General features: G+C 56.1%; 1 protein-coding gene across 11 annotated transcripts in view; it reads left to right on the top strand.

Moving 5' to 3' along the window:
* Positions 1-27660, top strand: part of NACC2 (NACC family member 2) — a 111770-nt gene that overhangs the window by 73416 nt on the left and 10694 nt on the right. For 9 of the 11 annotated variants that reach the window (XM_045374191.2, XM_065529841.1, XM_045374194.3 and 6 more), the window contains 4 exons: positions 17718-17882; positions 20156-20261; positions 20831-20928; positions 22083-27431. In XM_045374191.2, coding sequence (XP_045230126.2) covers positions 17718-17882; positions 20156-20261; positions 20831-20928; positions 22083-22591 — 878 coding nt within the window. In that variant the 3' untranslated portion in view covers positions 22592-27431. Of the gene's footprint in view, positions 1-17717; positions 17883-20155; positions 20262-20830; positions 20929-22082; positions 27432-27660 lie in introns of those variants that run through there. The other 2 variants (XM_065529840.2, XM_074016019.1) reach the window with 1 other exon arrangement.

Raw genomic sequence — 27660 nt, forward strand, 5'->3', positions numbered from 1 at the left:
GAGGGAGCAAGCGCCAGGCCCAGCCACTGTGCACAGCCAGGGACGCTGCCTGTGGTGGGGTGGGCAGCTCCAGGCACCGGCACAGGTGTTGGCTCCCTGCAAACCTGCAGCTGGACCGGGCATACCTCAAGCAGCTTCTATTGACCCTGGGAAACATGGTGGCACCTGGAAGCTTGGAGATGCCAGGAACTGGAGAGCTCCAAAGAGGGTGTCACAGCCCTGACTCGTGAACCTCCTGGGTCTGGGATCCCCAAAGAGCTGCATCTCTTCTCTCCTCATTGCCCTCAATGTGGTGAGCAAGGGGCATGTTTCAGCCCTGTTTGTGTTACAGCTCTTGCATCTCTTTTAATCCTGCCATTTGGCAGGTCCCAAGTTCTTGTTCTGCATCCAGGAAGAATGAAGTACGCAGACAACTGGAGGTCGAGTAAAGTGAAGAGATGCTTTATTGAGGGACAGTACAGCACTCAAGGAGACCCTGGAGTGGGTAGCTCCTCTCTGCAGGCAGGTCTCCTCGGCATCTGCTCAGCTGTCAGCTGAGAGGAGACCCACAGTAGGTAGCTCCTCTCCACAGGTAGGCCATCCCATTGTCTGCCCAAGTCTGGCTGAGTCTGGGGTTTTTATGGCCTTCAGAGGGGAGGACATGCATGCCGATTTGTCCATGGGCGGCCATGAGTGGGCCTGGAAAAGTCGCCATAAGTTCTCACTCTGGTCTGTGGAACTGACAGCCTGGGCCCTGGGCTTCAGGCCATCCCTGGCTTGAAGGTAGGGCTTACCAGGCACCCACCCCTTTCCATCCAGGAGCCTGTCTGCCTCCTGCCACCATTAACCTGCTGTCCATGGTGGTCACACACACCCAGGCTGTTCGTGCTGAGGGGTGCCTTCAGGCCAAAACCGAGCCACCCTTAGCCCCCTCTTCGGCCTCCCTCTTGTGCTTGATGGTGCCCAACGTCCAGAGGGGGCCAAGGCAGCAGGGACGTGGCGTGTCAGCACTGCCCTGAGCGCGTGTGCACCCGGCCAGGTCGTGACAGTGCCTGGGCTAAGCCACAGCTTTGCTCCAAAATCAGAGCAGGTCCTGAAAGCAGGGACAAGGCCAGGCAGCAGGAGCAGGCACTTCGGAGCCTGTGTGGGCAGGGGGCTTCCCAGGCCCCCAAGAGTGCAGAGATGCTCAGGTCTGCAGCCATAGCTGGGCAACTGCGACTGTGCCTGGGAGGGTGGAACTCCCACCCCTCCAACTTGGACGTGGGCAGGGTTTCTACCTGTTCCGGCTCCTGTCAGCTCCGTGGAGGGTGCAGCCCTGGCCACGCCTTACCCACTACAGCTGGCATCATGGCAGTGGCCGGTCCAGATGTGCCACCACTGCTGTCACCTGTAGTCACAGCTACCCAGGAGGCTGAGGCAGAAGAATCACTTGAACCTGAGAGGCAGAGTTGCAGTAAGCTGAGCTTGCACCGCTGTGCTCCAGCCTGGGTGACAGAGAGAGACCCTGCGTAAAAAAAAAAAAAAAAGGCAGCTAAAGCAAAAGACGTGACAGAAAGTACATGTGGTCAGCCTACCTGAAGTATTTACTCTGCAGCCCTTCCAGTAGAAGTTTGCCAACCCCGTTCTGTAGAACCTGTTATGTAATGGAGTGTTCTCGATGTTGTCTTTTTTTTTTTTTTTTTTTTGGAGATGGAGTTTCTCTCTGTCACTCAGGCTGGAGTGGCTCCTGCCACTCAGCCTCCTCCCAAGTAGCTGGGATTACAGGCACCCGCCATTATGCCCAGCTAATGTTTGTATTTTTAGTAGAGATGGGGTTTCACCACGTTGGCCAGGCTGGTCTCAAACTCCTGACCGCAAGTGATCCACCCACCTTGGCCTCCCAAAGTGCTGGGATTACAGGTGTGAGCCACCACACCCGGCCGATGTCAATTTTTGTCTTTTCTCTTCTTTTCGGTCAGACTTGCTAGCGAGTTTCCATTATATTTGTCTTTTCAAAGAACCAACTTCTGGATTTTTTCTGTTATGGATGTATTTATATTTTTTTAATTTCAGTTTCTCTCTACTTCCTTTGTGTTTACTTTGCTATTCTTTTCCTAGTTTCTGAGAGAGATCTGTAGATCATGGATACCTCAGCCTTTTAAAGTAAAACACTTAGGGTTCTGTACTTCCTGATCAGCGCTGCTTAATTCTAACACATTTTCATATGTCAGATTTTCATTATCATTCAGATAAAAGTATTTTCTAGCGAATTGTGATTTTTTTCCCCCTTTTGCCCTTATGCTGTGTAGCAGTGTACTGCTTAATTTATAAACCTTTTTGGATTTTCTGGTCATCTTTTTTGTTATGAATCCTGAATTAAATTTCCAGTGGAATAGAACACACTCAGCCTAGTTTGTTCCTCTGGTGTTTGTTGAGACCTTCCCTGTGCCCCTGTATATGCTCCATATGCACTGAAAAGAAACAGCATAAGTGGTACTGATAAGGAAGGCAAATGTATATTCTTTCAGATGTGTTTTTATCTTCTTGTGTTGGTTATGGACATGGTGTGTTAAAATCTCTAAGCATGGCCAGGCGCGGTGGCTGAAGTCTGTAATCCCAGCACTTTAGGAGGCCGAGACGGGCGGATCACGAGGTCAGGAGATCAAGACCATCCTGGCTAACACGGTGAAACCCCGTCTCTACTAAAAAATACAAAAAAAAAACAAAAACAAAACCAGCCAGGCGAGATGGCGGTCGCCTGTAGTCCCAGCTACTTGGGAGGCTGAGGCAGGAGAATGGCGTAAACCCGGGAGGCGGAGCTTGCAGTGAGCTGAGATTGCGCCACTGCACTCCAGCTTGGGCAACAGAGTGAGACTCTGTCTCAAAAAAAAAAAAAAAAAAAGGCCGGGCGCGGTGGCTCAAGCCTGTAATCCCAGCACTTTGGGAGGCTGAGGCGGGTGGATCACGAGGTCAGGAGATCAAGACTATCCTGGCTAACACGGTGAAACCCCGTCTCTACTAAAAATACAAAAAACTAGCCGGGTGTGGTGGCGGGCACCTGTAGTCCCAGCTACTCGGGAGGCTGAGGCAGGAGAATGGCGTAAACCCGGGAGGCGGAGCTTGCAATGAGCCAATGTTGTGCCACTGCACTCCAGTCTGGGAGACACAGCAATACTCCGTCTCAAAAAAAAAAAAAAAAAAAAAACTCTAAGCATGATTGTAGTTTTGACCATTTCTCCTTTCAGTCGTGCTAGCTTCTATTAAATGCATATTAATTTCAGGTGTCGTATCTTCCTGTTGAGTTGATGCCCTTATCATGAACTATGCTTCTTCAGTGTTACCAACAGGTCTTGCTTTAGTATCTGCTTGGTCTGATACTAGCAGAGCCACCTTAGCTCCCTTTTGTTTAATATTTACATGGTACATCTCTTTCCATCATTTGTCCTCTTGTTTAAGGTTTTCTCTTGGGTTTGGTTTTATTCATTCTTCACAAACATTAATTTTGTTTATTTGGTTTGAGACAGAGTCTTGCTCCATCGTCCAGGCTGGAGGGCAGTGGCGCTATCTCGGCTCACTGCAACCTCTGCCTCCCAGGTTCTAGCGATTCTTGTGCCTCAGCCTCCCGAGTAGCCGGGACTACAGGCATGTGCCACCACACCGGCTAATGTTTGTACTTTTAGTAGAGACAGGGTTTCACCATGTTGGCCAGGTTGGTCTTGAACTCCTGACCTCAGGTGATCCCCCTGCTTCAGCCTCCCATTACAGTCGTGATTACAGGTGTGGGATTACAGGCATGAGCTACTGCGCCCGGCCAACAAACATTATTTTCTATTGGAGTGTTTTGACTTTCATTTCACCTGGTTACTGACTTTGCTGGGTTAATCTACCGTCTTGTCCGTTGGTCTCTGCTCTTCCCCTCTGACCTCCTGTTGCTTCTCCTTTCTTGCCCCTCCTTTCTGATTAATCAGGTATTCCATTTTTCCCTGTGTATGCCTATTGTAAGTTTGTGTACTGTTCTTGTAGTTTAGGGATTTCAGCATTCATCCTGAGTTAGAATGTTCTGTGTGTTAATTCTGTATGTTGTAAGCACCACTAGACCTGCCTTTGTCATTTTACATCGTGTTTATATTTATCTGCACATTTTTTCCCCATGCTTTTCAGTGTCTCCTGCGTCACCTCACTCCCTATCTGAGATCACTTTCCTTTTCATGGAGCTCCATGTCCTTGTTGGTCTGGGAACCTCTCACTCTTTCTCTTCAGAGCCTCAGCCTCCTCTCCTCCTCTCCTCCTCTCCTCCTCTCCTCCTCTCCTCCTCTCCTCCTCTCCTCCTCTCCTCCTCTCCTCCTCCTCTCCTCCTCTCCTCCTCTCCTCCTCCTCTCCTCCTCTCCTCCTCTCCTCCTCCCCTCCTCTCCTCCTCCCCTCCTCCTCCCCCCCTCCTCCTCCCCTCCTCCTCTCCTCCTCCCCTCCTCCTCCCCTCCTCCTCTCCTCCTCCCCTCCTTCTCTCCTCCTCTCCTCCTCCCCTCCTCCTCTCCTCCCCTCCTCCCCTCCTCCTCTCCTCTCCTCCTCTCCTTTGGGGGCTCCAGTTGCATGTATGTTAGGCTTTCCCCAAGTCCTATGTGTTCCATGTGCCTTTTACTCTGTTTCCTGTATTTTCTATTCTTTTATCTTTCCTTTTTTTTTTTTTTTTTGAGATGGAGTTTTCACTCTTGTTGCCCAGGCTGGAGTGCAGTGGTGCTATCTTGGTTCGCTGCAACCTCCACCCCACTGGGTTCAAACGATTCTCCCGCCTCAGCCTCCAGAGTAGCTGGGATTACCTGACTAATCTTTTGTATTTTTAGTAGAGACGGAGTTTCGCCATGTTAGCCAAGCTGGTCTCGAACTCCTGACCTCAAGTGATCCGCCCACCTCGGCCTCCCAAAGTGCTGGGGTTACAGGTGTGAGCCACCATGCCCGGCCTATTCTTTCTTATTCCGCATCAATCTGGATATTTTGTATTAAATTATTTTCCGGTTCACAAATCTCATCTGAAGTGTTTAATTTTCCCCTAAATCATTCTTTTGAGTTCATATTGTTAGTTGTTGGAATTTTTGTTTGTTTGTTTGAGATGGTCTTGCTCTGTCGCCCAGGCTGGAGTGCAGCAGCGCAATCTCAGCTCACTGCAACCTCCACCTCCTGGGTTCAAACAATTCTCTTGCCTCCACTTCCTGAGTAGCTGGGACTACAAGTACATACCACCATATCCGGGTAATTTTTTTTTTTTTTTTTTGTATTTTTAGTAGAGACAGGGTCTTACCATTTTGGCCAGGCTGTCTCGAACTCCTAACCTCAAGTGATCAGCCCGCCTAGCCTCCCAGAGTGCTGGGATTACAGGTGTGAGCCACCGCACCCGGCTGCATTTTTTTTTTTTAATAGGACTTAATCCTTTTTGTCGATTCTAGTTTTCTGGTGAAATTTTCCATCTTGTTGCCTGCATTTCTTGTACACATTAAGAATTGTTATTTTAAAGTTGGTGTCTGCTAATTGTCTGATCTGATGTCCTTTTGTAAATTTTTCTCTTTTTTTTTTTATCATTTGGTCTATGGGTCCACATCTAACATCTCTTTGTGAATTAGTTTTCTGTCATTTGGTGCTATTTTCTGGGATTCCTGGCCCTTTCTTTTTTATTTTTATTTATGTATTTTTTTGAGATGGAGTCTTGCTCTGTCGCCCAGGCTGGAGTGCAGTGGCACGATCTCGGCTCACTGCAAGCTCTGCCTCCCGGATTCACGCCATTCTCCTGCCTCAGCCTCCCAAGAAGCTGGGACTACAGGCGCCCACCACCACGCCCGGCTAATGTGTTTGTATTTTTAGTAGAGATGGGGTTTCACCGTGTTGGCCAGGATGGTCTCTATCTCCTGACCTCGTGATCCGCCTGCCTCAGCCTCCCAAAGTGCTGGGATTACAGGTGTGAGCCACTGTCCTGGCCCTTTCTCATGGACGGCCGGACAGTGTGTGAAAACGCATGAGAAGCCCTAAGCAGTGCTACTCCAAGAGGGGTCTGGGGACTGTTGCCTGAAGGTCTGCAGTGAGGGGAGATCTGTGCCATCCAGCAGCTCCTGTGCCCACATTCTCCAAGGCGGGGGTGCTTCTGGTTTGCCACACCGTAGCCTGTAGCCCTTCCCGGGCCTCAGCTGAAAGCCTGGTGTTCCCCAGAACCCCTCCTCTTGGCTGGCCTTGAAATCAATCCATTTTCCTCTCTCCGATACACAAGATGCCAAACTCTAGATTTCCTTGTTTTTTTTCATTTCTTGGCAGTTGTTTTTGCTCCATCTCTGCCTGCACACATGGCTACTTAGTAGTCAGCAAATATCCAAGGGACAGTTTTGAAATCGCAGCCTGAGGCCGACTCTCAGGATCCGGGCCCCCAAGGCTCCCGGCTCCATCAACGGCTGCCGACTCCATCCGCTCCACCCCATGGCCGGTAGGTCCCTGTTCTCAGAATCTCAGCCCCTCAGGGTTATCGTTGTTTTTTTTGATAATTTTGATAGTTGTTTTTGATGAGGGAGTTAGTCTAATATTAGTTGCTCCCTCATATCCACAATGGGAATCTCTGGGGCATTTTAAAAGTTAAATATATTTATTTTTGCATAGCTAATGTGTGTTCACTGTCTTAAAGACTAGGAAAAGGTCATAGAGTGAAAGCCGTTCTCCCCTGCTGGTCCTTGCATACACACACACTGTCCCCACACACACACTGTCCTCACACACACTCTGTCCCCACACACACACACTGTCCTCACACACATACTGTCCCCACACACACACTCTGTCCTCACACACACACTCTGTCCTCACACTGTTCTCACACACACACTGTCCCCACACACACACTGTCCTCACACACACACTCTGTCCCCACACACTGTCCCCACACACACACTCTGTCCTCACACACACACTGTCCCCACACACACACTGTCCTCACACACACACTCTGTCCCCACACACTGTCCCCACACACACACTCTGTCCTCACACACACACTGTCCCCACACACACACTGTCCTCACACTGTCCTCACACACACATACTCTGTCCTCACACACACTGTCCTTACACTGTCCTCACACACACTGTCCCCACACACACACTGTCCTCACACACTCTGTCCTTACACACTCTGTCCTTACACTGTCCTCACACACACTGTCCCCACACACACACTGTCCCCACACACACACTGTCCCCACACACACACTGTCCTCACACACTCTGTCCTTACACTGTCCTCACACACACTCTGTCCCCACACACTTACTGTCCCCACACACACACTCTGTCCTCACACTGTCCTCACACACACACTCTGTCCCCACACACACACTATCCCCACACACACACTCTGTCCCCACACACACACTGTCCCCACACACTGTGTCCTCACACACACTCTGTCCTCACACACACTCTGTCCTCACACACACTCTGTCCTCACACACTGTCCCCCCACACACACTGTGTCCCCACAGTCTTCACACACACTCTGTCCCCACACACACTGTCCCCACACTGTCCTCACACACACTCTGTCCTCACACACACACTCTGTCCTCACACACAGTCTTCACACACACACTGTCCCCACACACACTGTCCCCTCACACACACACTCTGTCCCCACACACAGTCTTCACACACACTCTGTCCCCACACACACTGTCCTCATACACTGTCCCCACACATACACTGTCCTCACACACTGTCCCCACACACACACACTGTCCCCACACACACACTCTGTCCCCACACACACACACTCTGTCCTCACACACACACACTGTCCTCACACACTGTCCCCCCACACACACTCTGTCCCCACACACAGTCTTCACACATACTCTGTCCCCACACACACACACACACTCTGTCCCCACACACACACTGTCCCCACACACACTCTGTCCTTATACACTGTCCCCACACACACTCTGTCCCCACACACACACACTGTCCCCACACACACTCTGTCCTCACACACTGTCCCCACACACACTCTGTCCTCACACACTGTCCCCACACACACGCTATCGTCACACACACTCTGTCCCCACACACACACACTCTGTCCCCACACACACACACTCTGTCCTCACACACACACTGTCCCCACACACACTCTGTCCTTATACACTGTCCCCACACACACTCTGTCCTCACACACTGTCCCCACACACACGCTATCGTCACACACACTCTGTCCCCACACACACACACTCTGTCCCCACACACACACACTCTGTCCTCACACACACACTGTCCCCACACACACTCTGTCCTTATACACTGTCCCCACACACACTCTGTCCCCACACACACACACTGTCCCCACACACACTCTGTCCTCACACACTGTCCCCACACACACTCTGTCCTCACACACAGTCTTCACACATACTCTGTCCCCACACACACACACTCTGTCCCCACACACACACTGTCCCCACACACACTCTGTCCTCACACACTGTCCCCACACACACGCTATCGTCACACACACTCTGTCCCCACACACACGCACTCTGTCCTCACACACACACTGTCCCCACACACACACTCTGTCCTTATACACTGTCCCCACACACACTCTGTCCCCACACACACACTGTCCCCACACACACTCTGTCCTCACACACTGTCCCCACACACACTCTGTCCTCACACACTGTCCCCACACACACGCTATCGTCACACACACTCTGTCCCCACACACACGCACTCTGTCCTCACACACACACTGTCCCCACACACACTCTGTCCTCATACACTGTCCCCACACACACACTATCGTCACACACACACTGTCCCCACACACATTCTGTCCTCACACACACTCTGTCCTCACATGCACTCTGTCCCCACACACACACAGACACACACTCTATCCTCATACACTGTCCCCACACACACACACTATCGTCACACACACTCTGTCGCCACATACACTCTGTCCTCACACACACTGTCCTCTCACACACACACTCTGTCCTCTCACACGCACACTGTCCTCACACACCCAGTCTGTCTTCACACACACACTGTCTCCCGGAGGAACGCACAGCTGGCACACATCCTGGGCGCTTCCTCCATGTGTGATGCATGTGCACGTGTGTCGGGGGCTGTGCATTTGTGGGGTTGGGGGCATGCACCTGCGTGTGGCGTTGGGTACATACTTGTGTGGTGTGGGTGCCGTCCCATGCATTGCCCTTCGTGTGTCCTTAGTGTCCTGGTCGTCATTCTCAGCACACACGGACCCTGCTAGTGTCTTCACAGTGACCCGCGCCATGTGCTGTGGTAGGTGGGATTGGTTCAACCCGTGCCCGTGGCTGGACAAGCTCTTGCAAAGGCAGGGCGGGCCGCCTGCTGTCTCGAGGGCGTCCTTGGGCAAGTCTGAGAAATTCGTGGATGGCGGTAGAGCCGGAGAGTGATGCCATCAGATCAGCAGTAAAAATCTTCGCTGGGATCCCTGTCGGAGGCTTGGACCACTTGGGGACTTCTCGAGTCTCCAGGACCAGGCTTGGTGCTATCAGGAGTGGGTGCTGGGATTTGCAGGAGATAAAATGGCAGCACCTGCCAGGCCTGGAGGGAGCCCCAGCTCTAGGGAGGGCACTGGCCAGGGGTATAGGTGGGGCAGGGTAGGGGCCAGGTTTAATGGGATTGTTGAGCTGGTCACGGAGAAGCCCAGAGGGCCTCAGTCACTCGGGAGGATCCCTGGCTGCAGGACTGTGTCGGCCCCTCACGTCAGGTGCAAGCCCCTGGCGGTGCCAGTGAGGACTCCACCTCTTACTGGTCCCCACGTCTTCCCTGCAGCTGCACCATGAGCTGGTCACGGGGACTTGAGAGACCAACGAGCCCCCTTTTTTTTTTTTTTTTTTTTTTTTTTTTTTTTAGACTGAGTTATTCGCTCTTGTTGCCCAGGCTGGAGTGCAGTGGCTCAATCTTGGCTCACTGCAACCTCCACCTCCTGGGTTCAAGCGATTCTCCTGCCTCAGCCTTCCTGAGTACCTGGGATTACAGGCATGCGCCACCACGCCCAGCTAATTTTGTATTTTTAGTAGAGATGGGGTTTCTCCATGTTGGTCAGGCTGGTCTCGAACTCCCGACCTCAGATGATCCACCCTCCCAAAGTGCTGGGATTACAGGTGTGAGCCACCCTGCCCAGCCAAGCGAGCCCCTTTCTATCTGGGTTCCCAGGAGACCCAGAGAGGCCGGATGTGGGCACAGGTCCTCCCTCCCTCCCTCCGTCCTGACGTGAACGTCCCTCTCCGCCTTCATTTTTCTTCCTCCTGGCGTTCCCGGCTGGATTTTCTGCACTTCCCCATGTCTCAGCATCCACGAAACGGGCTGTTTCTCACAGGCATGGTGTGGTGTGGCATTGCGTGGTAACTGGTGATGGTTTTGCCTTCCCAGTTATGGCATGATGTGGTTAAATTGGTGGTACCTTTGCCCTGTGGCACATGAGAGAATGGTGTACCTTATAACTGTGGCCTCTGTGTTTCCACCAAGTACCGTGTTGAAGTCATTTCCGGTCTTTCTGGAGGATGACAGAGGCACCGCACCAGGCAGCACTGGTAGTTGATGGGGCCTGTGTGTTAAGCGCATGCTGTGTGCCAGACCCTGGGGACACTGACCAGCAGGGTGAGCTCCCCTCACTGCCAGAAGCACTGGGCCCAGAACAGGCTCGCTGGCCAGGAGGCAGCCAGCTGGGACCACGGACCCACCCCCAAAGCTGGGTGGAAAGGGCACCAGCAGGGAGGGCAGGTCTCCCCGAGCTGCAGTGACCACACTCAATGCCACGTCTGCAGCACATGGTCCCACGGCCAGCCCTGGGCTCTGGCCATCAGGAGGCACCTGGGCGGGGAGCTGGGAAGCACGTTGTGGTCCCGGCCTGGCTGGGCATCGGGCAGGAGGGTGTTGAGTCCACACCTGTGTGTTTTCGGGGGTGGGACACAGCCCCACATGGAGAGTGGGGTCATCTCCCCGGGACCCACTGCATGTGGAGCACCCGTTACCAAATCGCCCGGGCCTGGTCACCCGTCTGTGGTGCCCCCACATTGCCCCTCACCATTTCCACCCGGGTCCCTGTGCGCCTGTTCTGCGCCAGTGCCACCAGGTTCACCAGTGTTGCCAGAGCTGGTCTGTGCCGAACCAGCAGCTGCAGAGGTAGTGCAGGGCATGTGCCAGGTCAGCCTCCAGATGTGTGAGCAGAGGCAGCCTGGAGTTGTGCAGGCTGCGCCTCTGGGGACAGGTGTGTAGCCTGACCTTTCCGGATTCACAGTGGCTCCCTCGCCAAACCCCTCCATGCTACCCTTCAGGCTTGTCCACACCCCAACACCTGGTGACCACCAATCTGTTCCTGTCCCTCAGATTTTGTCCCCTGGAAAATGTCATGCAAATGGGATCACCAGTATGTAACCGTTTGACGTTTCTGTGTAACAGCACGATTGGAGAGCCATCCAGGTTGTGTGCCAATCATTTATTCCTTTTCACAGCCAAGCAGTAATGCGTCATGTGGATGGTTCACAGTGCCTTGGTCTGCGTGCCCGTTGCAGGACATCCAGGCTGTGTCTAGCCTGGGGCATTCAAGAATAGAGATGGGATAAGCGTTCCTGTGCAGGCTGTCTTTGGAGATAAATTCCCATTTTTCTTGGGCATATACCTAGAAGTATAATTGCCGTGTCATAAGTGTATGTTGAACTTGATAAGCCGGGCCGGGCGCGGTGGCTCACGCCTGTAATCCCAGCACTTTGGGAGGCCGAGGCGGGCGGATCACAAGGTCAGGAGATCGAGACCACGGTGAAACCCCGTCTCTACTAAAAATACAAAAAATTAGCCGGGCGCGGTGGCGGGCGCCTGTAGTCCCAGCTACTCAGGAGGCTGAGGCAGGAGAATGGCGTAAACCCAGGAGGCGGAGCTTGCAGTGAGCCGAGATCGCGCCACTGCACTCCAGCCTGGGCGACAGAGCGAGACTCCGTCTCAAAAAAAAAAAAAAAAAAAAAAAAATGAACTTGATAAGCCACCAAGCAGTTTTCCAGAGTGGCCGTGCCACTTTGCATTCTCCCCAGTGAGGTCAGGACGTCCCGGCTGCCCCGCATCCTTGCCAGCACTTAGCAGTGCTGGTCTTTTTACGTTTTGCTGCGCTGGGAGGTGGGACCACATCGTGGCTTGATTTGCATTTCTCTAGTGGCTAAGGATGCTGAGCGTCTTTTCATGTGCTAATTTCCATCTGTGAGTCCCCTGGGGAAGAGTCTGTTCAAATAGTTTGCCCATTCTTTTTTTTTTTTTTTTTTTTTTTTTTTGAGACGGAGTCTTGCTCTGTCGCCCAGGCTGGAGTGCAGTGGCCGGATCTCAGCTCACTGCAAGCTCCGCCTCCCGGGTTCACGCCATTCTCCTGCCTCAGCCTCCCGAGTAGCTGGGACTACAGGCGCCCGCCACCTCGCCCGGCTAGTTTTTTTGTATTTTTTAGTAGAGACGGGGTTTCACCGTGTTAGCCGGGATGGTCTCTCGATCTCCTGACCTCGTGATCCACCCGTCTCGGCCTCCCAAAGTGCTGGGATTACAGGCTTGAGCCACCGCGCCCGGCAGTTTGCCCATTCTTGAAACTGGATTGTTTGTTTTTAACTGTTGAGTATTGACATTTCTTTATATTTTTTAGATACAAGTCCTTGTCTTTTTATCTTCATTCAGAGATCAGAAGTTTCTCATTTTGGTGAATTCTAGCTCGTCAATCATTTCCACTGTGGATGATGCTTCGGGGTCCTGTCTGAGGCTTTAAGCTTAACCTAAAATCATGAAGACCTTCTGCAGTTTTCGTGTCGGGTGCGAGGCTGAGACGGAGGGTGGTTTGGGTGCCGTGCGTGTGTGCGGACGACCCGTTGCTCAAGCCCCGTTTGTGAAGGCCGCTGCCTCCTCCGTTGAACGGCTGGTGCACCTTTGCCAAAAGCCAGTCGAGCGTGGCCGCGTGGGTCTGTTTGTGGGTCTCCTATTCTGTGCCATTGACCTGTCTGTCCACTTTCCTGAACCACACAGGCTTAATGACTGTAGCTTTACAGGAAGTCTTAAAATCAGTGTGATTCAGCACTGCTTCTGTCTGTTTGCATTTAAGTTGTATGTTTCTATATCGTCAAGGACTAGGGGTTCATTTTCTTGTTCTGCATTTTAACAAATGGCATATACTTTTTTTTGTTTTTGTTTTGTTTTGTTTTGTTTTTTTGATACGGAGTCTCGCTCTGTCGCCCAGGCTGGAGTGCAGTGGTGCGATCTCGGCTCACTGCAAGCTCCGCCTCCCGGGTTCACGCCATTCTCCTGCCTCAGCCTCCCCAGTAGCTGGGACTACAGGCGCCCGCCACCACGCCCGGCTAATTTTTTGTGTTTTTTTAGTAGACACGGAGTTTCACCGCGTTAGCCAGGATGGTGTTGATCTCCTGACCTCGTGATCCCTCCCACCTCGGCTTCCCAAAGTTCCGGGATTACAGGCGCGAACCACTGCACCCAGCCGCCAAAGTGCTGGGATTGCAGGCGTGAGCCACCATGCCTGGCCTAACAAATGGCATATACTTTTAGGGAGTAGGTCTCCCCATCTCCCTCCTACCCCCGCCAAGGCTCTGCTGGGCTCCACCAGGCGGCCCTGCCACCCACCGACTGCCACCCACATCTGCACGGACTCCCCTGGTGGGGCTGCCTGTGCGGTCTCTGATGGTGTCACCTGGGCGAATCCCCAGTGACACACTGCTTTGGGGTTGGGAACAGGGCTCGCCATCTGGGGCGTCCTGCCGTGGCGTTGGCCCGTGGACAGGGTCTCGGGGTATTTTGCCTGGGGAGGATGTGAGGCTCCTCAGAACCCAGTCAGTGTCCCCCAGGGAGTTGAGAAAAGTTACGGCAAGGCCAATGACACCCGATTTCCCTCCAGACCTGCACGGCCCCCTCCTTCCAACGTTCGTTCGTTCTTTCTGAGCGTTGTTATCGTGGTAAAGCGGACATAAGATGGGCCATTGCAGTGATTTTTTACGTGCGCGGTTCGGTGGTGCTAAGCGCGTTCCCACTGTTGTGTGAGCATCACTGCCGTCGGCTCCAGAACTCCCATCTTCCCCAGATGAACCTCTTGTCCCCATGAAATGGTCCCTCCCCGTTCCCCCACCCAGCCCCGCACCCACCCTCTTTCCCGCTTCCGTGGACCTGACAACTCTGGGGGCTGCCTGCGAGTGGAGCCCCGGGGTGTGTCCCTCTGTGTCTGGCCGCTTCCTGAGTCTGGTGTCCTCCAGGCTCAGCCACCCTGTCCCAGGCTCCCCTGGTGTCGCCCAGCTGGGAGCAGCAGGACCTGGAAGGCACAGTGGGGGCTCCTTCTCGGTCCCTGAAGGCCCCAACCCCGCGTCCTGGGCTGCATTTGTCGTTGTGTTTACTTCGCCCTGTGTGGTCCAGGGAGGCTGCCCACCTGCCCACCCTCAGTAGCTGGGCCCTGCTGCCCGGGAGGCTGCTGCTCCGAGCCCTCCCGTTGTGACCCTGGCACACCTTCCGTGCGGGGGGAGCTGTTGCTCATCTCCATGCAGTTGGCTTGTTGCTCTTCCCAGCTGTTCCCAGATGTCACCGAGAGGTTTGGAGGGCACCGTCCTGGCACCTGAGTTTCTTCACAGGGCTGTCGAGGGTGAAGGCGGCAGTTCTGCTACGGCGGCCAGTCCTGGGGTGACAGGAGGCCATGGATCCCCCAGTACCCAAGACCCAGGCTCAGGAGGGACCTCGGTGTGACTGGCAGGGGCCTCTTCCCTGCTCACAAGCCCATCAAGGGGCCTCCCGCCACTCTGGGAACCCAGCTCTGACCCTGACTCATGGGGCCTCTGCATGGCCCACCCGGGGGCCACCAGGGATGAGCCGTCCTGTCTCTGCCGTGAACAGGTCTCTCTATGGGTTCTCTTTTAAAGCCCAGTTGTAACTTGGACCTTGAAGCTCAGTTCCTGCGGAGGGTGAGTTGGGGGTCGGGAAAGTGGAGGCTACGTGAAGACATTTGAAGCACCTTTGCAGTTGAGCTTCGCTCGGTGCGGGGTATTTTTAGCCAGCAGCAGCATCCAGTGCACGGCAAGGCAGAAATAGAAGAGGTTTTTTTGGCCGTTCTGATGCTGACAGTCTCTGGCTCTTGGGGAGTCGGGCAGGGGCTGGGGAGGGGCGGGCGTGCCGAGCACAAACCACTTCTGCTGTTTAGAAAAACATCTCGAGATGAGGTGGTTGTGGATGGGGAATTATTTCTGTTGGTGAACTCTTTATGTAAATGCCACGCACCACGCTGCTCCTCTGCGTGTGTAATCACAGCGGGCTGCACCGGGGGTGGGGGTGCGTAATTATGTTTTAAAATACCACCCGGGTTGTTTTGCTGTGTTCCCTGAGCACCCGGGTAATTCTGGGCTTATCCTGCGGTGCTCTGCCACCCCCGGGAAATGCTACCTGATCTCTGCAGCGGCCGAGCAGGGGCTGGCACCCACCTTCGAGGCCCTCTTTCTGGCCTCTGTTCTGCCGCGGCCTCCGCTCGGGTGTCCCTGGGTCTTGGGAGGCTCCCTCTCCTCCCTGGGACTGACAGGTGCAGTGTGCACCGCGCTCATCCTGGGCGAGTGGTTCCCTGGGGAGGGAGTGTCGGGGTGACTCCAGGGTGGGTGATTTCAGACCCCGCGTGGTTCTCAGGAGTGGAACCCACTGTCTTCAGTGGGGCGCCCACTGTAGAATTGGGACGTGGGGTCCTCAGTAACCAAGGTTTCAGCCCCTCAGGGCTGGGTGGCCTGACCCTCCCTGACAGGCGCTGGGTGCAAAGGTGACTCCAGCTGACTCCGGGACCCTCCCTGCCTCCTGTCCTCCTGAGGCTGCTCCCCGGCAGCCCCCTTGGCAGCCCCCACACCCCGAGGCTCAGCCACTCCTGCAGTGTTTTTCTGTGACTCTCCAAAGTGAAGGTAGTGGTTTGGAGAGACGGGGAACAGGGACAGCATGGCCAGGCGCACCTGCCTCTGAGCATCCTGGTGCAGCTGCTGGTGGACTCTGCATGGAGCTGCCTGCCCCGAGCCTGCTGGACACACAGGTTCCACCCCGCCCCTCCCTCTGCACACCTGAGACCAGCAGGTCCTGCAAGCTACCCCCCCCGCCCCCCACCGGGGGACTTCCCATCTCACTGAGGCTGCCGAGGGGACCGTGCTCTGCCCTTGGCAAGCAAGGTCCAGCCCTGGGTGGCCTGAGGGCCTTTCCCACCTGCAGGCTGCCCTCGTGCAATCGGGCAGGTGGAGGCTGTGCCGTGGGGCCATCCCTGCAGGCCTTGCAGCTTGGTGGGGTGTGCAGGAGCCCAGGGCAGTGGGATTCCCTAGTGAAGGCAGCAGACTGGGGAGGTGGCCCTCTCAGGGCCTTGTCTTTGGTGCTGGGACACAGGAATGAGGGAGGCGGCGCTCTGCCCTCACCTGGGCAGGGTGGCTGTGCGGGCAGCCTGCCAGGCTGGGGTGTGAGGAGTGCCAGACTGGTGCCCACGGTGGCATTTGAGTACTGGGGGTCTGCTCAGGGGAGCTGATCTTCACTCTGGAACCCTGCTGGGCTTGTGAGGACCCCTGTGTGAGGGTGGGCCCTGTGAGGCTTCCTGGGACTCAGGGTAGCCGGTGGGAGGGGACAACAGGGAAGTGGGGACCCGTGGGGAAAATGGAGCCCCAGGCATTGCTGGGCAGGATCTGGGGCCAGAGCTGTGTTTCCTCGGCCCCACGTGCCTGGTGCATGCTGGGTGTCCAGCACGTGGTTGTCAGATGAGGGGTCTCGGCCCTGGCCCTCCGTGAACACTCTAGAGGGGCTCTGTGATCCTGACAGCAGAGAGTCCCGCCCGAGGACCCCGGGGTGGCACCATGGGCTGTGTGGCCCAAGAGCCTCCGAGGGGCCCATCTGTGATGCATGGTGCCATCCGGGTCACGCTGCGCAGCTGCAGGTCCCGAGGGTGCAGGGTCCCTGGCCATTGTCTGCCCCAGCAGTGGTTTGTCAGGAACAGTCCCAGACAGCAGGAGGGCTGCCCCTGGTGTTGGCGCATCTGCTGGCCTGGCTGTTGGCAGGTGTTTATGGAGCTGCTCCTCGTCAGGCCAGCGCGGTCCCAGGCCGTGTTCTTGGATGCACTGAGTCCCCATGTCCTTGCCTATGAGTCAGGTGGCCGTGGCCCACTGCCCCTTGCTGGGAGCTGCTGGGAGAAGAGTTGGGGGCCACAGTACCTGTCACCCTTGTCCAGCTACCCGCCTCTCCTCCACCCGGCAGTTTTTATGGCCCCAGAGGTGGCTGCCCTGCTGGCCCCGCCAAGCCATCCTCCATCCTCCATCCTCCATCCTGTCTCATGCTGTACGCTCCCTTGGGGCCCTGAGCACTGAGCTGTCACTCCTGCCTGGCCAGCAGGCTCTGCATAGCACCCTCCCAGGAGCCAGCCCTCAGCAGCTCATTCCCTGGGCCTGGGCGGGCATCCCTTGCCTCACATCTTCTGCTCACTCGTTCACAGGGGCTTCACTGTGAGGGCAAGGCCAGGTGGGCAAGAGGGCACCAAGTGTAGGGATGGGGCAGGCTAAAGCCAGTCTGACCCAGGCCAGCAGGAGAGCGGCACAGAGTGGCCTCACCTGGGCCCAGGGAGGCAGAGTGGGTCTAACCCAGGCCCCAGGGAGCATGGAGGGCAAGCGGGCAGGCACAGAGCAGCCCAGCCTCCCAGATGCCCACCTGACCAGGTTGTTCTGGGCCCGCAGTGCAAGAGAAGCCTGAGCCAGTGCCGCTGGAGAGCCGCTCCTGCGTCCTCATCCGCCGCGACCTCGTGGCCCTGCCTGCCAGCCTCATCAGCCAGATCGGATACCGCTGCCATCCCAAGCTGTACTCGGAGGGGGACCCCGGAGAAAAGCTGGAGCTGGTGGCAGGTGAGGCTACCTCCCACCCATCTATTGTATGCAAATGTCCTCACTCATTCATTTATTATTTCTTTTTTTGCGGTGCTCTGAACAATGTACTCATCACCAATCAGTCAAAAAAAAAATCTTAAATTTCCTGTAATTTCCTTTTAGAAGAATGTGTCATTAAGAGAAGTTATTCAATTGAATTAATTTAGTATTTTAATTGAATCCCCTGGGCTGGTCACGCTCCTGATTGGCAGGGGCTGCAGTCGCAACGTGTTTTAATTTGGGTCACAGATAAAACCATGTCACGTATGGTTGCCAGCCCTCCCGCCCCCCGAGGGTCCAGTTGCAGCCTTTGGGGGTAACGGCCGGGTTCTGAGTGGTAGCTGCTGTCAAGGCGGGATCCTTCTGGCGGAACAAACACGTCTGAGTCCAGAAGCCCGTGGGGGCCAGGCCTCGCTCAGGAATGTTTACCTTTTGTGTTGGATTCCTTTGGCGTCATAGCTCCTTGTAGATTTTTACAACCGTTCAAGGAGAAGATGAGGCAGGCTGAAGCCAGTCTGACCCGTGCCATGGGCACCTTCTTCGGTGACTATTGGGCCATTTTCTGGGGATTTCTTCCTGGTTTTCCGGGAAGCCCCACGCTGGGGCCCTCAGGCGCTTTCCTTGGCCACAGCCTGAGCAGTTCTGCCCCAGCCCTGTCCTGTTCCTGTCCACCCCCAAAGGCCACACCTTGGGCAGCACGTCAGGGTCCTCCCTTCCCAGCAGGACGAGTGCCTCAAGTGTGCACCGCCGCCTAAGGGTTGCCAGTGGCCTGGGCTGGCCTCGCCTTCCAGCTGCCAGGGACTTCGGTCCTCATGGGAGAGCGGCCTCCTGGGCTGCACCTGGCAGTGTTGGGCTGCCCTGGCCAGGAGGGGTAAGGGCCCACCTTGCTGTGCCCTGAGCCCTCACCCTGCCCCGGCACTGATTCTCGATGGGGAGCACAGTGCTGGGCTGCCAGGGCTGGGTGGGCCCCTGGGGTTGGGCTCTGGGGCACAGGTGCCCACGTGGGCCCTGGTGCGTCACATTGGTGTGGTCCTGGGAAGACAGTCTGTCACCCCAGCCTCCAGCAGCTGTGGCCTGTGTTTGGGGTGTGGGGCTTGAAGTTTATGAGCTCCTCAGGAGAGTTCCTCCAGCCCAGACCCTGGCAGGGAGGGCCTGTGGGAGCAGTGGGTCAGGAGACGGGCCATGCCAGGAGGAGGCCATGGGCACTACAGGCTCCTAGAAGCAGGCACACCTGGACATCAGTATCCTTCAGGACATGGCCTCTTGTGGTCATTGAGATTGGCCGTCCCCAGAGAGCAGTCCCTCCCCGTTCTTCCCAGCGGGGTCAGTCCTGCTGCTGGTTCATGCCCTCGCTCACCCAGACCCTAGTGGGACACCTGAGGTGTGGTCAAGTTTCTGAGGGTAAATAGCACAGCGTGGACCTCCCTGGCCACGCCGCTGCCCCGGCTGGTTTCCCCCTTCACACATACTCAGAGGAGGTCAGCGCTGGGCCCTGCAAAGCTCCAGCCATACCCTCCAGTCGGGGGATTCCGTCTCCCTCATCGTTGCTTGAGGCTCTTTGGTATCTGGGATGGAGCAGAAAGGCAAAGACATGAGTGTTTCCCCAGACCCAGGGCCAGAGCCAGCCCTTCAGAGTGTGTTCCCACAGGCCAGGTGCCGTGCCCCACTCCTGTAATCCCAGCACTCTGGGAGGCCGAAGTGGGAAGATTGCTTGAGGCCAGGTGTTCAAGACCAGCCTGGGCAACATAGGGAGACTTCATCAAAATTAACTGGACATGGTAGTGGCACCTGTGGTCCCAGCTACTCAAAAGGCTGAGGTGGGAGGATCACTGGAGCCCAGGAGGTCGAGGCTACAGTAAGCTGTGATTGCACCACTGCTCTCCAGCCTGGGCAACAGAGCAAGATCCCGTCTCTAAACAGCAACAAAGCATGTTCCCAGGGAGGGAGCTGAGCCCGGGGGCCACAGCATAGCGGGGAGAGCTTGGAGTTTGGGGCTCGTTGGGGAGGGTGGGGGGGTTCCGTGGCTTTCCCCACCCCCTGCTTAGTTCCATGTGTGATTTGGGACGTGCCGGGGCTGGCCTTGGCTGTGGCCTCTCCTGGTGACCAGCAGGTGGGACCTCAAATTGCTCCTCCCAAAAAAATCCTGGAGGCCTCCAGCTCCTCCCCACCCTCCCCCTCACCCCTCTGTGCCCCTCTTCGGACCCTAGTGGCCCGGGAAGGCCATGAGCCCTTTTTCTTTGTGGCGGCCACAGGCTCTGGGGTCTACATCACACGCGGCCAGCTGATGAACTGCCACCTCTGCGCAGGGGTGAAGCACAAGGTCTTGCTGCGGAGGCTCCTGGCCACCTTCTTTGACAGGTAGGTCGGGGCAGGGGTGCTGGAGGGCACAGTGGAGCTGCGGAGGGTTCTGGCTCCTTTAGCTGTGAGCTGCCTGATTGTCCAGGGTTGTGGCATTGAAAGTCCCCTTGCATTCCTGACTTCAGCCGCGGCCTGTCAGCGCCGGGACGGTGGAGAGGCTCCCGGGGAGCGAGGGGCTGTCTTTCATGGTCTTTCTCAAAGGGCCTTATGGATGCAACCCCCACAACAAAAAAAAGCAAAGAGCCACACTTACTCTGTCGTGCTGATGGGCTGACAGAACCCTTCCCGAGGACACAGCAGCTTCCTCAGATGCCCCCAGAGTCCCTGAGGACAAGGCTTGGGTCACCTTGCAGCCCCGTCACCTGGTCATCTTCTCAGCCCAGACACTTTTCCTTTGTCTTGTCCCTTAGAGGGTGGCTGGGCTGGCTGCTGCCACTGGACCACGAGCTGGGACACATGCAAACCAGCCAAGGGTGAGGCCAAGTGGCCTCCCAGCAGGGCATTCGCACGGGCGGGTCGCCTCCAGGTCCCCTCTCCGTCATCCTCACCCTTTCTGGTCCCTCCACCAGGAACACGCTGGCCAACAGCTGTGGGACTGGCATCCGCTCATCCACCAGCGACCCCAGCCGGAAGCCGCTGGACAGCCGGGTGCTGAACGCTGTGAAACGTAAGAGCCTGGGGTCTCCCGGGTGGGGGGCTGGGGCTGAGGCTGGGTTCGGATCCCAGCCTGAGGAGGACTGGGTGGGCCCCGGGGGTGCTCCCGGCCACCTGCAGCTTCCGTCCCCGGGGGCCGAGCGTGGTCGGATTGAGGGAAAGACAGGAGAAAAGAGCAGCTCTCAGAAGCCAGGTCTCGAGGTGTTAACGTTCTTGGTAGGTTTCCAAGTGTGATGAATTCAGCTGCGAAACTATTTTAATATGTGAAATAGATCTAATTTTCCTTTTTGAACAAAACCCCTTATTTACATTTTGCGGTTATTTTGAGCCTTTGCCATCTGTTCGGCCGGCTTCTGCCTCCCGCTCTTGGGCGTGTGGGGGCGGAGCCCGGTCCATCTCCGGGGCAGACCGCCGCCCCCCGGCCCGCACCCCAGATGTGGAAGATGCTGACTGCTGCCGGCTCACACCAGGTGGCCAAGAGCACAGCCTCCTGTGGCCCTCAGCCCAAGAAGCATTATCTTGTTTTCTTCCTTAAAAAAAAAAAAAAAAAAAAACCTGTGAGGCAAATTCTGTTTTAGAGCAAAGGGGCCTTTGCATCCAGGAATTACAGTCCCAAAGCGTAGGGTGGCAGCCGCGGCTCTGGGAAGATTCTGGGAGGCACCAAGGTGGACGTGGCCCCTGGGGCCTGCCTGTGGGTTTGATGCCGTTGGGAGGAATGGCCCGGCCTTGGCCTGGGCTCCTGCTGGAGAAAGGAGGCGAGGGTTGCTGAAGTGACGGCTTCTGTCGCTCCCCTCCTCCAGGCTGGGGCTGGGACGGGGACGGGGAGGGTCTTGTTATTTCTGAGAGGGGGACCCTCTGACCAGTTCCCGTTAGCCAGTGGGGCTAGGGAAGCCCGGAGAGATTAAAAACAGGCCTGAGCCTCACAGCTGGCGGACAGCCAAGGCTGCTGGGCCTGACCAGGCCAGAGACTGTTCCAGAGGAATGGGGTGGGGAGGCCTCCCAGGCCGCGCAGTGAGAAAGGTGACCTCTGGTCTTCTGGCTGAGCCCAGGGGAGCCCCAGGAGCAGCCAGGGAGGCTCATCCAGGGCATCATGGTTCCGCAGCCTTGGGGAGGGGCGGGCCCTCCCGGCAGGCAGGTGGCTGAGCTCACGCCGCCCCGTCCTCACAGTGTACTGTCAGAACTTCGCCCCCAGCTTCAAGGAGAGCGAGATGAACGTGATCGCTGCGGACATGTGCACCAACGCCCGCCGCGTTCGCAAGCGCTGGCTGCCCAAGATCAAGTCCATGCTGCCGGAGGGCGTGGAGATGTACCGCACGGTCATGGGCTCCTCGGCCGCCAGTGTGCCCCTTGACCCCGAGTTCCCGCCCGCCGCGGCACAGGTGTTCGAGCAGCGCATCTATGCCGAGCGGCGGAGCGACGCGGCCACCATCGTGGCTCTGAGAACTGACGCTGTGAATGTTGACCTGAGCACCGCCACCAACCCGGCCTTCGATGCCGGGGAGGAGGTGGATGGGGCCGGCTCGGTCATCCAGGAGGTGGCCGCCCCTGAGCCACTGCCCCCCGATGGCCAGAGCCCCCCACAGCCCTTTGAGCAGGGCGGGGGCAGCCCCAGCAGGCCCCAGACGCCGGCGGCCGCGGCCCGGAGGCCGGAGGGCACTTATGCAGGGACTTTGTAAGCGGAGCTGGGTGGCTGCGCGAGGGACCGAGTACTAGAGCTGCTTGCATGCGTTACTAATACAAACAAATGTGATCAAGCCACTTACCTACTGAACTGCTACTGTTGCCTGAGAAAAATGTGATTTTTATTCTGCTTGTATTTAAAATTGATGAAGGAAACAAATGCATTCATTATACTGTAAACAATTAGGCCACTGGCAGCCTCCTGTGAGGAAGCTCCCAGAGCTCCCTTTTGATATTCACAAGGTCAGTCTCCACGTGTAGCTTCCCTCCCCCTTCTCGGGGAGGGCGGGAGGCCGCCAGGCCCCTGGTGCCCAGCCCTGCCCCTTCCTCCCTGCCCTTCCTGCTCCTTCTGCCCGGAAGGCGAAGCAGGGGCGGTGGCCTGTGGCGGGGGGTGGGGTGAGGGCTGGGGTGTGCGTCACTGACCCTTCCTTCCTTACCCGTGGAACCCCTCTGGGGTAATGGGGCAGGGCTCAGGCCCCAGGGCCCTAACTCCTCGTTTTTGCTTCTTTCTGAGACTCGGGGCCAGGCCCACCAGGCCTCCCACCTGTGTGGGGTGTGTGCACGAGTGTGTGTGTGTGTGTGTGCGCGCGTGTGCGGGGGCGTGGCGAGGGGGCAGGGATGGCTGTGGCTCACCCCTCGGGGGTGGAGAAAAGGGTACTTTATTCTGCCCCCTCACCCTGTCCTTGTTCTGCCCAATCCGTCTCGGCTCTGCAGCCCCTCGGTCCCCTGACCCCCAGGGCACCGCTGACCCCGCCTGGCCTCCCACTGTCCTGCCCGGGCCCACTGTGGGACGTGCACAGCTGACGGAGCCCACGCCGCCCTCTGCCGCCTCAGCCACTTTGGGATTATGCTTGTCTTGTTTTTTTTAGGTTTTGTTGTAATTTAGATCTATTTCATGTATGGTTTGGAAACTTTCCGACTCGATAGAGCAAAAACTTTGGGTGGGATGGTGTACCTGTCCCCGGCCCACCATGACTTGGGGCGGGTCATCTGTGGCAGTCAGGGTGCACCCCCCTGGCCCCCCGCCCAGGGCCAGGGACCACTCCTCTCCCACTGGGGGAAAAAGGGGGTCCCGGATGGGTGACCAGTATGTGTGAAGCTGAGCTCAGGGTCCGACCCGGGGAGGGGGGCTCCGCTCAGGCAGGAGGCAGTGGCCAGGGCTGGGCCAGGGCTAGAGTGAGTCCTCCCAGTACTGGGCTCCCCATCTGCCTTGGGGGTGTGCATGGATGGAGGCTGCAGGCAGGAGGTGGCCAAGACAGGTCTGGGCTGGGGCAGTTGGAGGTGTGGGCACTGGTAGGGGACAGAAGGTTAGGGATGCATGTTGGGGGCCAGAGACAGTGGAGGAAAGGCCCATGGAAGATGGGGCTGGTAGGTTTTGAGGCTGGAGTGCTTCCTTTGAAACTTAATTACTATTTTTTAAGTAGTGGGGGTCACAGACCATGTGAAGTCCTATGTGAAGTGCTGGTGTGGCCACCTACCCAGGTGCCTCTCCGTTTTGTTTTGGGGGCCTGGGCCCTTGTCCAGGGGCAGCCGTCCTTCTGAAGTGTGGCCAGAAGAACCCCCCATCCCAAGACTTGAAACGTCTATTGCTCACCTCTGTCCCTCCAGAACTCGGCTTCCCCATCTGCGTGTGCAAAACAAGTGCAGCGCTGTACCCGTCAGCACCCCCTCCCGTGTGCACACAGGCCGGTGAGCGGTGGCCGACCAGCACACCCCACTCCCCCAACCTCCACAACCCATCAAGTGGAGGCCGCCCCCGCAAGGGGAGGACCTTGTGCTGCACCCTGGCTTGGGGACCTACAGGGTGTGGGTTAGACGCATTCCCACTGGGTAACCCCTTTCTGCCCCACAGCCCACCCCTGTGGCAAGGCCCTGGGAGACCTCCCGTGGGGCCGCCTCTATAGACTGCACTCAGCCCCCTGGGCTTCCTCCAGCCACGCCCAGCACGTGCCTGCCCTCTAGAAAAATAAATTGCTTTCCAGAAGGAGGTGGGGGACCATGGGCAGACACTATGGACACTAACCTCGGCCCCTCCACCCGTTCCTCAGGGCCCAAGTCCAGGGAGACCAAGGCCTGCATTCCTAGGGCCGGAGGTGGATCAGTGGTGCAGAGGCTTCTGGACCTCCTGCTGAGCTCAGAACCACCCAGCCTAGAGGGAGCCTCTCTCTGCCTCTTCCTCCCCTGTCTTGGGCCCAGGTGGGGTTGGAGCCCCCATGGGGCCCACTGGGAACCTGGACCAAACCTTCCTCGGAGCTGGGAGGAAGCAGGGGTGGGTAGGTGAGGTTGAGCTGCACTTCAGTTCCCTCTGGAGTTTCCTGCATCTGCCCCACACCCAAATTTGCACTTTAATTTGACCATCCCTGGGGGCCTGGCTGCTGACAGAAGGGCTCTCTCCGCCCTCCACTCCAAAGTGGGTGCCCCTCACCCTTGGCCAGGACAGGGAGGGAGCCGCTGGCCGCTGCCGGAGGCGGTGGCTGCACAGAGGACGCCTGACTGCTGCTCAGGCCTGCACAATGTCCCGTGGCCCCTTCCTCGTTTGTAATCGCCGTCTGTTCTGTTGTTCTGGGTAAGGAAGGCAAGAGCTATAGGCAAAACTTAAATAATAATAATTTAATGTGAATGGGTTCTGAGCTCTCCCTGCGCCCCGGGCGGGCCAGGCTGAGCATTTTGCACTAATGTGTCCCACGGTGGGCGTGAGTCGGGAGTGTCTGCGGACGTGCATGGCTGCTGAGCGGACCTGCCGCGTGCTCCCTCCGCGTCCTGAATGTACCGTGGGGCGGGGGCGGCGGCCCGGGCTCGGAGGGGCCTTCCAGAGTGCCTTAGCATCCTTTGATCATTTTTCCCAAGGAAACCAATTAAGAAAGCCGGACCCTTCCCTCCTTTGTTTACAAGATGACTAATTCCAGAATCCGGGGTTGTCCTGTCCTGTGAGTGTGACCCTGACTCATCCAGACCCTGTAGAGAGAGACGAGCCACTCAGTATTTATGAGCTGTCCGCACCTTTATCCCTAAGCCTGACTATTAGCAATACGCATATCCTATATAGAATCTATTACAGAGCTACGTTATCTCCGCACCTTTTAAGGAGGACAGAAGGGACTGGACTGTGTTGGAGCTGCCGCCTGGCAGGTGGTGGGCCTGATACCTAGCCGCCTCTCCTGCCCTGCCCTCCTCTTCCCCAAGGGGATGGGCCCAGGAGGCAGCTGGTTTGCATGCAGAGGTCCAGGAGGGACCGGAGGTGTGACAGATACTGTGAGCCCAGCAGGCCGCGCCTGGCTGGGTGCCTCGGTACTTGAATTCTGTCTTGTTTTCCGCACTGTGTCTGCCCACCCGAGTTCTCTGTCGTCACTTAACTTTGCATTGGATTTGGTTATTGTACTTTGCCCCTGAATGTGGATGAAGCTGTGGGCGAGAGGCCAGCAGGACCCGCCTGGATGTCCCGGTGTTGGCGACCGTGGGTCAGGGCTCCTAGAAGGTGGGAGCCGGCTGCCTGGCCTCCTTTCTCCTCCAGAAAGAGTCATTCTTTGGCATTTGTGTTTGCCAGGAGGAAGGCGGATGGTAGGGACAGAGGGCTGGTCGGCCCTCGGGGCTGGACCCCTCTGAGGGGACTCTAGTGCCTGACCCTGGCCTGTCCTCATTCGACAGCTGGAGCTGTAAGCACTGGCCCAGTCCCCCCACCCCACCCAGCCGTGTACTGCCTGGGTTCCCCTCAGAAGGGAAATTTGTATGGAAACATCTTGGCAGCAAGTGGAAAAAGGTGTATGGCCCATGAACCAACTGCAAACTCCAAGAAACCTGTCTGCCCTCTGCCAGCAGCGAGTCCTAAACAGAATCGAGAACTCGTAGCTGTCCTCAGCTGTAACTACTGTTTCAGAATGTTGCTGCCGCATAAATTTGTCATGTCAGCCAGCCGGCTCCGGCTCCGTGTGCGAGTGTGTGTGTGTGTGCGCGCGCGCGCGCGTCTGTGTCTGTGTGTGCGCGTGCGTGCGTGTGTGTCACCACCGGAGCATTTAGGGCTTGGTACAAGATGTTTCTCAAATGGCAAAGGTTTTTCGTGTGTGTTTGTTTTGTTTCTTTGGAAAAAGAAAAAGAAAGGAAAATTATGCAGAATCGAAAGCATTCAGATTGGACGACCTGCTCGTATTCCGATCAGTCGCTTCCACTGTTAGCATCGTACACATGATTGTGATTTTTATGTCAAAAGAAGCCAAAACTTGCAATACTATTTTTAGCAGACAAAAAAAAAAAAAAAAAAAGAAAAGAACTAAGTATAAAATGTATAAATATTTTTGACTTGAACATTTGGATGGCACTGGGTGCAAGTAGAACATCCATCCTTCGGACGGAATGTTTGGAAAAGAGAGACTTTTAAAAAGGAGACGTTTGTTTTAAAGAGTCTGTTTAGGGGTTAAAGTACTGTAACTCACGACTGTTAAAAAATAAATTTTCCTGTGCTGTAAAGGAAGGTTTCACAGTACCACTGAGTTAGATTTCAGCCACAGAAGATGCTTCGCTTTTTTTTTTTTTTTTTTTTTTTTTTTTTTTGTCTTTTTTTAAGGAGGAAGCCTTTGTTTTGTTTTCCTAAGCCCTCACTCTCTTTTTGTGCTGTTACTCGGTAGAGTCAAGACTGTTACTTTTTAGCCATGGCTGACATTGTATCAATAACTAAAACTGAAACATCCAAAAGCGACCAGGGAAACAGAGGGCTTCAAGCGTGCTCAGAGCCGTTTCAGACAGTGGAAATCCATGACAAGCAAACAAAAGGATGTGATCATTAATTGTAAAGCGCTTTGTAAAATTCACATTTACAAAATAATAAAGTCAGTTCAAACCTAAGTTTCCTGGACTTGACTTGGCCCTGTGGGGTTTGGGGGAGACGCAGAGAAGCCAAGGTTGGGCTGTTGAAGGCGGGGTGGCCAGTGGTCCCCCAGGGGCAGCCTCAGGACCCCTGCCCCTGTTAGCGGTGTCCCCAGGCCAGCTGTCCACACAACAGGGCAGGGATCTGGCTGTGGGGTTCAAGGCCACCTGACCCGTCTCTTGCTCTCCCCAGTGTTTTACAAGGTGA

The sequence above is a fragment of the Macaca fascicularis genome, chromosome 15, assembly GCF_037993035.2.
Source record: "Macaca fascicularis isolate 582-1 chromosome 15, T2T-MFA8v1.1".
NCBI classification, from domain to species: domain Eukaryota; kingdom Metazoa; phylum Chordata; class Mammalia; order Primates; family Cercopithecidae; genus Macaca; species Macaca fascicularis.